The sequence below is a fragment of the Oncorhynchus masou genome, chromosome 2 (genome assembly GCF_036934945.1).
Source record: "Oncorhynchus masou masou isolate Uvic2021 chromosome 2, UVic_Omas_1.1, whole genome shotgun sequence".
Taxonomy (NCBI): domain Eukaryota; kingdom Metazoa; phylum Chordata; class Actinopteri; order Salmoniformes; family Salmonidae; genus Oncorhynchus; species Oncorhynchus masou.
Genome location: NC_088213.1, coordinates 23598232 through 23613962, shown reverse-complemented (window position 1 = coordinate 23613962; position 15731 = coordinate 23598232). Strand labels below are relative to the sequence as shown.

The 15731-nt window shown below is 49.8% G+C and overlaps 1 protein-coding gene across 3 annotated transcripts in view; it reads left to right on the top strand.

Moving 5' to 3' along the window:
* The first annotated feature begins 435 nt into the window (after nt 1-435).
* Nucleotides 436-15731, top strand: part of LOC135557140 (alpha-ketoglutarate-dependent dioxygenase FTO-like) — a 229162-nt gene continuing 213866 nt past the window's right edge. For all 3 annotated transcript variants that reach the window (XM_064990359.1, XM_064990355.1, XM_064990364.1), the window contains exon 1: nt 436-478. In XM_064990359.1, coding sequence (XP_064846431.1) covers nt 437-478 — 42 coding nt within the window. In that variant the 5' untranslated portion in view covers nt 436. The remainder of the gene's footprint in view (nt 479-15731) is intronic.

The window sequence follows — 15731 nt, the reverse complement described above, 5'->3', positions numbered from 1 at the left end:
AACGCGCTCACCGACATCAAAAGAGCAGGTGCGAGATTTACCAGATTTATACAATTATCTCAACGCTATTGTAAGGATGGTATGGTTTACATATTATTTGAAGATCTAGTATTATTGTTGCTGCTGTACGCATAACGCAGCAAGAATCCCCATCCGCTGAGTCAAATTACGCTTGAACGTATTTCATCTGTTCCGTGCTTCGGGATATGAAGTTTTCTATTTTCATTCGAAGCAAATGAATGCTAGATTGTGATCAGAAAGGTATTCTTTCATAACCCGTCTTTGTATCTAGATTATTATTACACGGCACCCGTTCATTTTATATGCTCTGTTTATTTAACAGAGCTATAAGTTTTATTGTAATTATTCTGTTGGAACTACAACTACCAAGATGCGCTGCAGTGAACGCGGGTGTGTAAACACAACTCTAGGAAACATGAAACGATCGGGTGGCAGTGAGAGCGAGAAGAGAAGAAAGGTATTCATAGCGTTATTCTCCCTTAGCTCTGGCAAATACACAGTGGACTCGTTCTCTCAGAACTTTATGTTCCAAATGCGGTGATGCTTGGGCCATTTTGAAGGCTGGAAAGTTGCAGTTGTCTATGTAGCTACACATCAGCCTGCATGATTTCTGGCTTTATTGTGGTTTCCTCTTCATTCACCTACAACGGAGCATCGCTGTTATTAACAGCTTTATAGTTACAGATAGGCCTACACTGTTTTTGCTTTTAGTATTACAGTTTAGAAATGGGTGTAGACTGTGCTACAATAAACTGATTGGATCGCTATGAAGGCTTGAATATTTATTTAGACACGTTGCATGGTAAATGTCCCCTGTATTTTAGATGTTCAAGTCATACTCCCTCAAAATCAGAATAATCTTACTTAAATTGTATGGGGGGACGTGAGTGACTGCAGTGTGTTCTTAAACTATCCTGTGAGTTGGAGGAGAGCAGCTTCTGGCTGTGTGCGAGTGGTACAATTCTATTGCAGGTAATAATTATAGGCTCATCTCTCAAACGCAAAGGACTATAATCGCTGCTGGATTGTCCTGGGATGCTGTTCAAAACAATGAATAGTAACGACATTGACTGGCGTTTGTGTAAAAATCTGATTGAGAATGAAATAGTTGATCAAAGTAAAGGTGTGACATTTTGGGCATACCCATGCTTTAACTTGGCCAGGTCGCAGTTGTAAATGAGAACTTGTTCTCAACTAGCCTACCTGGTTAAATAAAGGTGAAAAAAATAGTAGGTAGCAGACCCCACTGCCAAAGAGGCCTGCTGTGATTAGTGGTGGTGTGTTCTGGTCTGGATGTGCTGTGTTTGTGGGTTGTGTAATTAGATGGAGAGAAATAGCAGGAAAGTAAAGGCTGTTCTGTTCTCCAGACCTCCCTAGCCCCCCCTACTGCTGGGCTACCCCTACTGCTGGGCTACCCCTACTGCTGGGCTACCCCTACTGCTGGGCCCATGCAGACTGCTCTGTTCAGGCTCATCCAGACCTCCTTAGCTACCCCTACTGCTGGGCCCATGCAGACTGCTCTGCTCAGGCTCATCCAGACCTCCCTAGCTACCCCTACTGCTGGGCCCCCTTGGCAGACTGCTCTACTCAGGTTAATCCAGACCTCCCTAGCTACCCCTACTGCTGGGCCCATGCAGACTGCTCTGTTCAGGTTCATCCAGACCTCCTTAGCCCCCCTACTGCTGGGCCCATGCAGACTGCTCTGTTCAGGTTCATCCAGACCTCCTTAGCTACCCCTACTGCTGGGCCCATGCAGACTGCTCTGCTCAGGTTCATCCAGACCTCCTTAGCTACCCCTACTGCTGGGCCCATGCAGACTGCTCTGCTCAGGTTCATCCAGACCTCCCTAGCCCCCACCTACTGCTGGGCCCATGCAGACTGCTCTGTTCAGGCTCATCCAGACCTCCTTAGCTACCCCTACTGCTGGGCCCATGCAGACTGCTCTGTTCAGGTTCATCCAGACCTCCCTAGCCCCCCTACTGCTGGGCTACCCCTACTGCTGGGCTACCCCTACTGCTGGGCCCATGCAGACTGCTATGTTCAGGTTCATCCAGACCTCCCTAGCTACCCCTACTGCTGGGCCCCCCTTGGCAGACTGCTCTACTCAGGTTAATCCAGACCTCCCTAGCTACCCCTACTGCTGGGCCCATGCAGACTGCTCTGTTCAGGTTCATCCAGACCTCCTTAGCCCCCCCCTACTGCTGGGCCCATGCAGACTGCTCTGCTCAGGCTCATCCAGACCTCCCTAGCTACCCCTACTGCTGGGCCCATGCAGACTGCTCTGTTCAGGTTCATCCAGACCTCCTTAGCTACCCCTACTCCTGGGCCCATGCAGACTGCTCTGTTCTCCAGACCTCCTTAGCTACCCCTACTCCTGGGCCCATGCAGACTGCTCTGCTCAGGCTCATCCAGACCTCCCTAGCTACCCCTACTGCTGGGCCCATGCAGACTGCTCTGTTCAGGTTCATCCAGACCTCCTTAGCTACCCCTACTCCTGGGCCCATGCAGACTGCTCTGTTCTCCAGACCTCCTTAGCTACCCCTACTCCTGGGCCCATGCAGACTGCTCTGCTCAGGCTCATCCAGACCTCCCTAGCTACCCCTACTGCTGGGCCCATGCAGACTGCTCTGTTCAGGTTCATCCAGACCTCCTTAGCTACCCCTACTCCTGGGCCCATGCAGACTGCTCTGTTCTCCAGACCTCCTTAGCTACCCCTACTCCTGGGCCCATGCAGACTGCTCTGCTCAGGCTCATCCAGACCTCCCTAGCTACCCCTACTCCTGGGCCCATGCAGACTGCTCTGCTCAGGCTCATCCAGACCTCCCTAGCTACCCCTACTCCTGGGCCCATGCAGACTGCTCTGCTCAGGCTCATCCAGACCTCCCTAGCTACCCCTACTGCTGGGCCCATGCAGACTGCTCTGCTCAGGCTCATCCAAACCTCCCTAGCCCCCCCCTACTGCTGGGCCCATGCAGACTGCTCTGCTCAGGCTCATCCAGACCTCCCTAGCCCCCCCCTACTGCTGGGCCCATGCAGACCGCTCTGCTCAGGCTCATCCAGACCTCCCTAGCCCCCCCTACTGCTGGGCCCATGCAGACTGCTCTGCTCAGGCTCATCCAGACCTCCCTAGCTACCCCTACTGTTGGCCCCCCTTGGCAGACTGCTCTGCTCAGGCTCATCCAGACCTCCCTAGCTACCCCTACTGTTGGCCCCCCTTGGCAGACTGCTCTGCTCAGGCTCATCCAGACCTCCCTAGCCCCCCCCTACTGCTGGGCCCATGCAGACTGCTCTGCTCAGGCTCATCCAGACCTCCCTAGCCCCCCCCTACTGCTGGGCCCATGCAGACTGCTCTGCTCAGGCTCATCCAGACCTCCCTAGCTACCCCTACTGTTGGCCCCCCTTGGCAGACTGCTCTACTCAGGTTCATCCAGACCTCCCTAGCTACCCCTACTGCTGGGCCCATGCAGACTGCTCTACTCAGGTTCATCCAGACCTCCCAAGCTACCCCTACTGCTGGGCCCATGCAGAGTTTGCAGACTGCTCTGCTCAGGCTCATTTGGCCTCTTTATTTAACCCTACTGCTGGGCCCATGCAGACTGCTATACTCAGGCTCACCCAGACCTTCTTAGCTACCCCTACTGCTGGGCCCATGCAGACTGCTCTACACAGGCTCATCCAGACCTCCTTAGCTACCCCTACTGCTGGGCCCATGCAGACTGCTCTACTCAGGCTCACCCAGACCTCCTTAGCTACCCCTACTGCTGGGCCCATGCAGACTGCTCTACTCAGGTTAATCCAGACCTCTTTAGCTTCCCCTACTGCTGGGCCCATGCAGACTGCTCTACTCAGGTTCATCCAGACCTCTTTAGCTACCCATACTGCTGGGCCCATGCAGACTGCTCTGCTCAAGGTCATCCAGACCTCCTTAGCTACCCCTACTGCTGGGCCCATGCAGACTGCTCTACTCAGGTTCATCCAGACCTCTTTAGCTACCCATACTGCTGGGCCCATGCAGACTGCTCTGCTCAGGCTCATCCAGACCTTCTTAGCTACCCATACTGCTGGGCCCATGCAGACTGCTCTACTCAGGTTAATCCAGACCTCCCTAGCTACCCCTACTGCTGGGCCCATGCAGACTGCTCAACTCAGGTTAATCCAGACCTCCCTAGCTACCCCTACTCCTGGGCCCATGCAGACTGCTATGTTCTCCAGACCTCCCTAGCTACCCCTACTGCTGGGCCCATGCAGACTGCTCTGTTCAGGTTCATCCAGACCTCCCTAGCTACCCCTACTCCTGGGCCCATGCAGACTGCTCTGTTCAGGTTCATCCAGACCTCCCTAGCTACCCCTACTCCTGGGTCCATGCAGACTGCTCTGCTCAGGTTCATCCAGACCTCCCTAGCTACCCCTACTCCTGGGCCCATGCAGACTGCTCTGCTCAGGTTCATCCAGACCTCCCTAGCTACCCCTACTCCTGGGCCCATGCAGACTGCTCTGCTCAGGCTCATCCAGACCTCCCTACCTACCCCTACTGCTGGGCCCATGCAGACTGCTCTACTCAGGTTCATCCAGACCTCCCTAGCTACCCCTACTGCTGGGCCCATGCAGACTGCTCTGCTCAGGCTCATCCAGACCTCCCTAGCTACCCATACTGCTGGGCCCATGCAGACTGCTCTGCTCAGGCTCATCCAGACCTCCCTAGCTACCCCTACTGCTGGGCCCATGCAGACTGCTCTGCTCAGGCTCATCCAGACCTCCCTAGCTACCCCTACTGCTGGGCCCATGCAGACTGCTCTGCTCAGGCTAATCCAGACCTCCCTAGCCCCCCCCTACTCCTGGGCCCATGCAGACTGCTCTGCTCAGGCTCATCCAGACCTCCCTAGCTACCCCTACTGCTGGGCACATGCAGACTGCTCTGCTCAGGCTCATCCAGACCTCCCTAGCCTCCCCCTACTGCTGGGCCCATGCAGACTGCTCTGCTCAGGCTAATCCAGACCTCCCTAGCTACCCCTACTGCTGGGCCCATGCAGACTGCTCTGCTCAGGCTCATCCAGACCTCCCTAGCCCCCCCCTACTGCTGGGCCCATGCAGACTGCTCTGCTCAGGCTAATCCAGACCTCCCTAGCTACCCCTACTGCTGGGCCCATGCAGACTGCTCTGCTCAGGCTAATCCAGACCTCGTTAGCTACCCCTACTGCTGGCCCCCCTTGGCAGACTGCTCTACTCAGGTTCATCCAGACCTCCTTAGCTACCCCTACTGCTGGGCCCATGCAGACTGCTCTACTCAGGTTCATCCAGACCTCCCTAGCTACCCCTACTGCTGGGCCCATGCAGACTGCTCTACTCAGGTTAATCCAGACCTCCTTAGCTACCCATACTGCTGGGCCCATGCAGACTGCTCTGCTCAGGCTCATCCAGACCTTCTTAGCTACCCATACTGCTGGGCCCATGCAGACTGCTCTGCTCAGGCTCATCCAGACCTTCTTAGCTACCCATACTGCTGGGCCCATGCAGACTGCTCTACTCAGGTTCATCCAGACCTCCCTAGCTACCCCTACTGCTGGGCCCATGCAGACTGCTCTATTCAGGTTTATCCAGACCTCCTTAGCTACCCCTACTGCTGGGCCCATGCAGACTGCTCTGCTCAGGCTCATCCAGACCTTCTTAGCTACCCCTACTGCTGGGCCCATGCAGACTGCTCTACTCAGGTTAATCCAGACCTCCCTAGCTACCCCTACTGCTGGGCCCATGCAGACTGCTCTATTCAGGTTTATCCAGACCTCCTTAGCTACCCCTACTGCTGGGCCCATGCAGACTGCTCTGCTCAGGCTCATCCAGACCTTCTTAGCTACCCCTACTGCTGGGCCCATGCAGACTGCTCTACTCAGGTTCATCCAGACCTCCCTAGCTACCCCTACTGCTGGGCCCATGCAGACTGCTCTACTCAGGTTCATCCAGACCTCCTTAGCTACCCCTACTGCTGGGCCCATGCAGACTGCTCTACTCAGGCTCATCCAGACCTCTTTAGCTACCCCTACTGCTGGGCCCATGCAGACAGACTGCTCTACTCAGGCTCATCCAGACATGCGTTCAAATACTATTCAAAATCATTTCAAACACTTTGTCTGTGATTGAGCTTGACTGGCTTACTGGACCAGTATAACAGTCCTAACACTGCAAGCCCCACCCATCTGGCACTCTAGGCAGGCTGGAGCAATCACTCAAAGTTTATGAACAATTTCAAATAGTATTTGAACCCCGGTCTGCTTTCTCCAAGTCAGTCAGTCCCAGCAGCTCCCAGCCTTTGCCGCGCCACAGTCTGCCATGGCACATGTGTTTGGATCATGTCTGACAGCACAGAAACTATGTAGGACGTGGTTCCTCCTGTTTATGAAGAGCTGAGAGAGTGGCCATGGTGACCAGATGAGAGCGAGAATGCTTTCCAGCTGGCCCCCAGGTGGGTGTAGGCAGCATAGAGCAGACACACACAGACACAGAGAGAGCAGACTCAGACCAAGCTAATGGTTCTGCTTCCTCTTTTAGACAAATAATAAAAGGATGATTGAGGAATGAGGACTGGGTATTGTAATGGTAAAATGGCTGGAAGATCACAGAACAGACCCAAGTTAGAAGAGCTGCATTAATCCCAGTGGCTTGTTATAGGGCAGGGACACAGTGCAGTGGTTCAGTTTATCATGATATGTAATAACTGGGGATATGGGGATATAACTGTAGTCTCATAAGTGAGTGTGTTTGCAGTTAGACTCAATCAGTGAGTTGTTTCCCCCTGTCATTTTGCTAGTTTAGTGAAGGCAAGCTATTTATCATGAAGGCCTACTGAACATAACTCCCAACCTGTTTTAAAAAGGCAGACTGTCAATTTAACCACATCCAATACAATGTGCAGGATAATAATGGCTTACCCATGTTTCTGAGAGCAGCACTGCCTCATGTTTGTCTGTCTCATCAACTAAAAAGCCGTAACTAATAGGCCTACTTGTAATATACTGTGATCAATAGCATGTTTGTCTGTCTCATCAACTAAAAAGCCGTAACTAATAGGCCTACTTGTGATCTAATAGGCCTACCTACTGTGATCAATAGCATGTTTTTTCACGAATGCCAGCAGGTTATTGTAAAGGAAATTCATGGTTTGAAACATGTCTATTATTTTAGAAATAAAGGTATATGGATTTTTATATACATGTCCTGTGTAAACTGAATATAAATGGAAATGACCCTCAACCTACTTCCTTGACGTTGTCTTTGACGATAGCTGCTGTCTATGTGATGACGTGTATAAAGTGTTGATGAAAAAGTGGAAATATATTTCAGGGTAATGTCAGGCTAAGTAATGACCACATAGGGTCACCAGATGTGCTGAGGTCCTGGCTGAGCCCAGAACATCGCTCAGATCAGTCTCATTGGTTCCCTCTGGTTGTGGCAGCTAGTGCAAAGCTGTTTAGGCTATTTCATTCCTCAACACTCATTAAAATGTTTTGTGTTTCCCTTGGCAATTCTGTTAAATGTTCAACTAGAGAGGTAAAAGCTGATTATGTGTCCACACATCCAGACATGGTTAATCAACCCCCCCCCACACACACAAAATGTTACCCTGTGAATTAGTGTTAAGGTAACGATTTATGGCGACTAATGCCGGGTGTGCTGTCATGTCGGCTCTGGTTGCTTTAGCAAGAGGGGGTGTCACATTCAGCACATTCAGCACCTTTCCCTTGTCCCCCCCTCCTCTTACCCACCGTGAACACACTGCTAGTTCTATTAATGAGCCAATAATGGAGAAATAGTGTTGGGAGCTGACATAAAACACGCTTAGGAATACGTAAGGAGCACTAGGAGCCGGGCAGGGAACATAGAAGTAGGCTGCTGGAGATTTACATCCGTCCTGGGGAAGGAGGACGAGACTCCTCACTGCATGGCTCTCCCTCCCTGACTCAGACCCCCTCCAGCACGACCCGGTCCGTCCGGCTGAAAAAAGGTTCCCTGGTAAAATAGGTCTTTTGCTGTGGCTGATAATAGTACCATTACACTAATGGAGAGATCTGATGAAGGCACAGCCAGACATGAGGCCTGCTTTATTACCAGAGGGAGCCATTTCCTCCCTGCATTCCTAATGGCCTGAGTGTATCACCCTGTATTGATCAGGCCATCATGCTGCTAATCCAACACAGAATTACTTATCGCTGTTGAGGTGTCGATCCGGCTCCTGACTCGGCCCCCTGGAGCCCCCCGGCCCTCGGCCTCTTGTGACTGCATGGGGACCGGCACTAACCCACCGTGGAGGCTGTTTATCCAGCTGTTGATTTAGGGCCGAGCAGGGATGATGACCGGGAGGTCTTCATTGGTTGGATGGCTGGCCAGCTCAAATGTGGGTGGGGACTGCTTTGTTGAGAAAGAGGAGGGTCTCCTTACGGAGAGGAGGGAAATGAAGTCAACAGCTTTGCTCTCATTTAATTAAGGAGCAGGGAATGATCTGGTTCCTCCCTCTTTATGGCCCTGTTGGTCACTGTAGAGCAGTGAAGGGAAAGCTGAGTGATGAGCCTGCTTGGTGTTGTCCTGGGTAATTGAGCTGTGCAGTAAATAAGAGCAGGCAGCTCCATCCAGATCCTCTATCTAGTGTCATCAGCACCACTGTCTCTTCACCATGAGGGAGACGGAGAGCTGAAGCCCAGTACTGCTGCTCCTGATGATGATGATGATGGTGATGATGATGGTCTGGCCTGATTACAGTCTCATGTCCCCTCTTTCATACGTCTTAACCACTGACAACTAGGGCCTTCGTACTTGAGGTGGCTGGAGATGAAATGCAGAGGATTTGTTTCAACAATATCCTCTCCAGCCCAGTGATACAGTCAAAACACAGCTAGGCTACATGTAGAATTGAAACAATATGTGAGTTATTGACTATGAGTATGATTGAGAATGCTGCTGATCTATGCTATTACTATTACAAATGGAAAGGAGGTCAGGTAGCACAGAACGACCTGCTCAAGGCTTGTGACCTGTCATATCCTTGTTGCCCCCTCAGTAACTTAGCCCTTCTTAACCATTAGACTCCTCAGGCAATGGAAGGTATGGCATTTCCATGTCAGCATATCGCCTCTGCCCTCCCCAACCGGGCGTCACCTCTGGCCTCAGCTAATCAGAGTTTACCTTCAGGGGAGCATTTATCCACTCTTCATTAGGGACCATTCCTGTAGCCATAAAGATGTATTTATGTATCTGCTGTCGCACAGGGCCGGCTAGGGAAACTAGGTATCGATCGGGATATTTAGTCATTTATTTCTGCTTGGGCCATCAATATTGTGCAAACATCTGTCCATGCAAGTGGGCTTGACCTCAGCCCCAGACTCTGTTTTTAGTCCCATTGGAGTTCAATGATATACTATTCTGAAAAGTAAATCAATGAATGAATATGAAGTTTTGTGTGTAATGTAGTGCCTGTGCGGTGGGGTGGCAGTGGTCCCAGGGCCCCGGGTAGTTCATTGATCCGATATGAGAACGACAAGGAGGGTTGATTAGTCTGTGGCTATAAGCCCCCTCCACCCCCCCTATATACCTCTTTATACCTTGTCTTAGTTATTGGAGCTTAGCCTGGATATATCTGGAGTGTTTTTGTGTTGTTTACAGATCAGCTTGGTAAACTCAACCCAACACTACAGCCTTTAAGCCACATGCCTGGCAGTGGCAATGTGTCAGTGATGGAAGAAGGACTTGGGTTGCTATTGTTTTTTCCATTGTTTTTGCCAGCTACAGGGTTTCTTTGATCTCTTGGCAACAAAGAGCACATTTATAGCACATTTTATTTGCAATAATGGCACTGACATGGAACCAGCTATCGTACCCTTTTCTGGGAGTTAGATACACTACTAACTGTTTATATCTGAAATATGGGTTCTCAGTAAGTAGTCCTACATCCCTGTCAACATCTACACAGTGGTATATAATATACCACATAATATACCAGTATATAATATGGCTCTTCATGTGTAGTGATCTAGATGTGTGTCTGCATACAGATCTCTTCTCTTATCCTGACCCCCTTTATAGTGGTATGCTTTAAATGTAGGACAATTTAAAGGTTCATGATGTCTACATTTGGTTTGCATCTGGGAGGATATCAACTTTTACAGCCTGGCCTGGCTGCTCTCTCTGTGGTGTCTCAGGTCCCATGTCTACAGCCGCCCCTAGCTGCCAGGGCCCACGGACACGTATGTGTTTAAGAGCATCTGTGATCCTACTAAACATCCAGAGGGAAAAACCAGCTTGAGGATTTATCCCAAATGCAACCCTTTTCCCTATATAGTGCATTACTTTTGACCATGGCCCTGTTAAAAGTAGTGCGCTATGTACAGAATAGAGTGCCATTTTGGATGCACTCTGGGATATAGCCTAGGTTCCTCTCCTGATGTTAGCCATCACAGCAGCCATATGATAGATGACACTTCACACAACATGTCCATCCACACGGTTTGGCTAAAGGGCTCGGGGTTTAGTGTCTGTTGAAAACACTAAGGATGAACATATAACAGGGGATGCTATGTTCAACTCATCCGGCAGATGAACAAAGATTTAGTGTCTTCTACATAGTAACTTTATTCATACTTTATTACTATTGACAAATGGTACATTTATTCAGGATTTTCTTTGAAGTAATACCTAACTGGATTGTCAGCAGAAATCGGCCTAGTTGCTCAGTTTCAGAAGTCAAATTTACCACCAGTCCCAGGTTTTGTTCTGAGCAGGCTGTTAGCTTGTTAGCTGTGGGCGACCCTCTCCGTTGATAGATCCCATGTCATCAGCTCTACCTAGCAGTTCATATTAGCAGTGGCATATTATTGCTGATGTCTTCGTATTTTCCCAAACGAGCTGCTGTGACAATGGATCATCTCAGCTGTCAGAGTCAATGAGTTTACGTTGAGTGTGACCCAGAGTTCATCAGTCACACAGAGCCCTATCACCGGTGATGTACATGGAATAATCAATCTGATCAATAGGTGGTGTGTGTGTGGCTGTGGTGAGGCCATACTAAATAAACATGGGAATGACCCGCTCACCTCAGACAGAGGGGACTCAGGGCAGTTCATTAGCCACTCAAGGCTTCAATCTAGGGAGGTCATTATTTTCATTTGAATCTGTACGTATGTATGGAGGGGGGGAGACACACTGTAGAGAGAGAGAGTGAGTGACTAATGATGAGAGAGGGAGAGGACGAGAAGACTGTTGCAGCAGTCCTCTAATTTAATCTAATTTGGCGTTCATCATGTAGGTTAACTTTCTTTTGCTCTTGGTCCTATAGCAGTAAAGCTAGCCTACCTATTGTAGCTCTCAGAAGGCCTGCTCTCCCTATGAATCCACCTGCTCCTTTATATTACAGGGCTGGTGGTGTTGCTGTTTATTTGTGCATTTATTTTCCTTTGTAATGACTCACCTTTCCAATAAAGCTGAGCTACCTAGCAGTTAGCTAACGTTAGACTTGGCCAACATCTGCTTCTGATGACTGCTTCAATAGCCTCCATTCACAAAAACTGCAGGAGGCCACTTTCATAAGGCCCTGTAAATTGTAACTGTTAATTTGTACATCATAAGATATTTTCCATAAACGTGTGTAATGAAAGTACCTGGCATGTAGTAGTGTAGTACACTGCCCAGGGGAGACCGAGGAGGGAGACAGAGGAGGGAGACAGAGGAGGGAGACAGAGGAGGGAGACAGAGGAAGGAGACAGAGGAGGGAGACAGAGGAGGGAGGAGGGAGACAGAGGAGGGAGACAGAGGAGGGAGACAGAGGAGGGAGACAGAGGAGGGAGACTGAGGAGGGAGACTGAGGAGGGAGACTGAGGAGGGAGACTGAGGAGGGAGACTGAGGAGGGAGACTGAGGAGGGAGAGGGATGGTAGTGCCCCCTGCCCCCATCACTGGAGCCTAGTGTAACCGAGCCAGCTGGAGTGCCTTGCCTTTTCCTTGCCTTACCCACCAACCACCATTCATAAAATACCTTTCTCTACCTGACGTCAGATATTAAGGGCTTATTTCATTTAAAAATAAGCAAAGACCATTTGATGGATCATTTCTTTGGATAGTCCATGATACCTGTTGATGCCAGCCAGGTAGCCTCTTCATCTTTCTGTGTTTCTCTCTCAGCCTGTGTTTTTGTTCATGAGCCCAGCTAACTTTAGTCATGCATATGCTATGTTAGAGAAGAGGTCACCAGTTTAATTGGCATGCTGTCAGGCAGGCGTTGCCTTCTGTGGTGTAGTGCCGCCACTCTGTTTTAGAGGGGCTGAGTTATGTGTGTGTGCTGTGTGTGTACTGTGTGTGTTCTGTGTGGGGTAGTGATGGTAATGGAGGTGTGGAGGAGGGGTGTTGTCAGGACTCGGAGAGCATTCCTTCTTTGCATGTTCTCCATGAGGCAGGTGCTCGTCAGCGTGCGCTGGTGCATGACAGTTGCCTTTCATTGCTGTCTTCTCTGCGCTTAACCTCTGACCAGAATCCCCCTCAATCCTCTCTCCGCCCCCCACGCTCACTCTAACGTGCAGCGTTCTTGGCCCATTCTGAGTGACAGACTTTGGTGCGAGCGGATGGCGAGGAGGTGCCGTGTGTGTGTGTGTGTGTGTGCGTGCGTGTGTATGTGGTGGTACTTGTCATAAGTCCACCACTGTCAGGCCCCAACACTGCCTAGCTGCCTGCCTGCCTCTCCATCCAGGTACCATCACATCACCAACCAGCCAGACCTCAACCTTCTGTTCAACAGTCCATAATTCTTCCCACCGGTGCTGTCAACCACATGATCATACGTGCATAAAGAAGAGAGCCCCCTGACGGCATCTCACCCCCCTCTCCTCTCTTCTTCTCCTCTCTTCCCATCATAATATAGGCAGATTTCCCTTCCTCTCCTGTTCCTGTCTCTGTGTATTCAGATGAGGCTGACTGGGGGGCAGCAGGTCAGATCCACTTGCCTGGGTAAGGGCCTGAAGTCAGGGTTGTCTCCTGTGAGATGGAGAGAGAGGGAGGTGGGAGGAGAGGGAGGTAGAGGGAGAGAGGTTGTGTCAGTGCTGTTTTGGGCTGTGTGTGTGTTTATCAAGGCAGCTAGGGGTGTGTTCAGTTGTCAGCCCTAGTGTCATGCGTGCCCTGGCCCTGTAATGTCGAGGGCAGCCACTGTCATTTGTCTCAGGACTGCTGAAGTGGAGGAGTCATACAGGCGTACAGCCTGAACACTGAGGCTCAGCAGTGGCTGAGATGCCATCTATTAGCCTTGTACTCTGCCACAATAGTCTTACCATTTTATTTGTGGTTTGATCAGTTATGTTGCTGTTTGGTTTTGATAATGTGTGGAGTTTTTGGTTAGATTAGTCCTCTTCTGTAGCTCATCAGTTTAGTCTAGGTGTTCTCTTTGTGTTCTGCCCATATGCTCTCAAAGCAAGCTTCAGCAAAAAAACTCCTATTCCTATCGCAATAAACAACTGTTTCTACGTGTGTGTGTGTGTGTTTGGCCTACTTGTGTGAGTGACAGTGGCACCCATTCCGTATGTAAAAATTGTGATACAGAGCTTTGCAAAGTTGTTGTTTCCAAGATCACCAGTAAAGCACATCATATGACTGGGAGTGTTATCCACCAACACACACAGAGAGAGAGGCTCATTGTGATGTGAGTGGACCTTCTTAAACACATTGTCATATAGAACGGTAGGGATGGACTGGGATGTAAATGCAGTGACAGTCTAGTGTCATGCCTGACTGACGCCGCGTGTGGATTGTATTAATCTAAGTGACTGATTCTCCAGCATGCGACCGCTACCCTGTCCCTAACTCCTCAGAACAGACAGCCTCTGTCGAGTTATCGCTATTTGTAAGTCCTTCCACTGCACTGGGATGACAATAGGGATTAGTGCCAAGGTTCTTTAAACTGTTTTTTGGGGGGGAGAGGGGGAAAGCTTTCTTATCAGCGGCTACAGGATGCTGCTGCAACCACTTTTCCTTGACTGTCAATTAAAGAAGGGATCATTCACTTCAAGGGTATAAATGTTCTAACACTGGTATTAGGATGGGAAGCTAAGTCTCTGACAGATGTTCGAACTTTAATTCTCTGCTTGTTTTTGTGTCCTTTAATTAATTTATGTATCGTTCTATTCAGAGGTTTTAGATTTTTTTCTATTTGCGGTAATCTCCGTTGCCATGGTAGTTGCAAAGACTGATTCCGGCTTGTCACTCTGCAGTGTTCTTAGGAGGTTCAATCGGCTAATGTATTCAATATCAACATAAATGAAAAGTAAACAGTATCTAATGGAGCGTGTGTTCCTATACCAACTCCACTGCCTGCTGTCTTCTCTCTTCTCTCATTCTGGAGGGGAGGAGGGGAGGTGTCTGTCTCTGATTTGGGGCTTTTAAAGAAAGAGACCCACTATTGAAAGTGTTTGCAGAAACCAAAAAGGGGTGCAGCTTGTAGGCAAACAACAGAAACTAGTTTACTACTTGAGTGTTTAGCTGGAGTAGTTGTTCTAGTGATCAGCTGTGTTAGTGTGTATAGTGCTGACGGTGGTGAAGAGAAGTGAAGTCCCTGTGTTGTATAGCAGAGACCTGGAGCTGTCTGTCACCAGGGGACTCCTCACTATGGGCAGCCGGAGAGAGATGGAGAATGCTGCTAATGGGCAAACTCTCCTCCGTCTCTCCCCTCTCTCCCTCTGACAGCTCCTTCCTTTTGTTCTCCCCGCTCCTTCCCTCTGTCCCCCCCCTCCCCCCCATCCTCTCTCTCTCTGCCGGGGATTTGTGACAAGTTTTAGCAGACTGATCAAACGCGGCGGTGACACCTGATTAGGATATAGAGCATGTTTACAGTAGCGCGTGCCGAGCGAGGACCCCCAGACAACAAGGGAGACTGACTTCAACTCTAACTAATTAAATCTCCACCTGGGATCCCATCTGTGACAGCCAGCGATGTAGCCATGCCTCCACTGACTGACTGGAGACTCATCGTTGTTGTATTTATTCATGTCATTCCAGACTTCACTGTGACATTTATGGAGACGGACTGCACTGAATTTTATTGTGTGTGTGTGTGTGTGTGTGTGTGTGTGTGTGTGTGTGTGTGTGTGTGTGTGTGTGTGTGTGTGTGTGTGGTGGGATGTTGTGCTGGTTTATGTCACCATCATAGTGGTGTTGGTGATGACTCTAGCAGTTTCTCCTACATCTCCAGGTGGCAGTGTTGAGCAGTGGTCAGAGAGCTGGACATCTGTCTGACCTCACACTAGATAGAACAAAACTCTGGTTGTGTCCCAAATGGCACCCAATAGTGCACTACTTAGGAAGTCGGGGGTTCCATTTGTTGTTGTGTTTTGGTTGGTTAGAGTAAATATACTGGACTCTGTTCCCTGGTTGTTTCACTTTAGTGATTAGTGGTTGGAATGGGTGTTATCTTTAGTAAGTTATTTTAGTCAGACCCTGTTTAGGGATTGCTGAGTATATTGTGACCACATTGCAAAAAAATTAAAGTGTGTGTATCAAAATCAGTGTTAGTGTAAAGGCCATATCCAGATGGTGATTGGTACATCAGTCACCTAGTAGCAGCAGAGACGAGCCTGTAATTTGTGGCTTTCTCTCCCCTCTCTGCCCCAACCTCTCTCTCCCACTCCTCTCTCCCCCACCCCTCTCTCTCCCCCACCCACTTGGACCTGACTGGACTGCTGGTCATGCTGTATT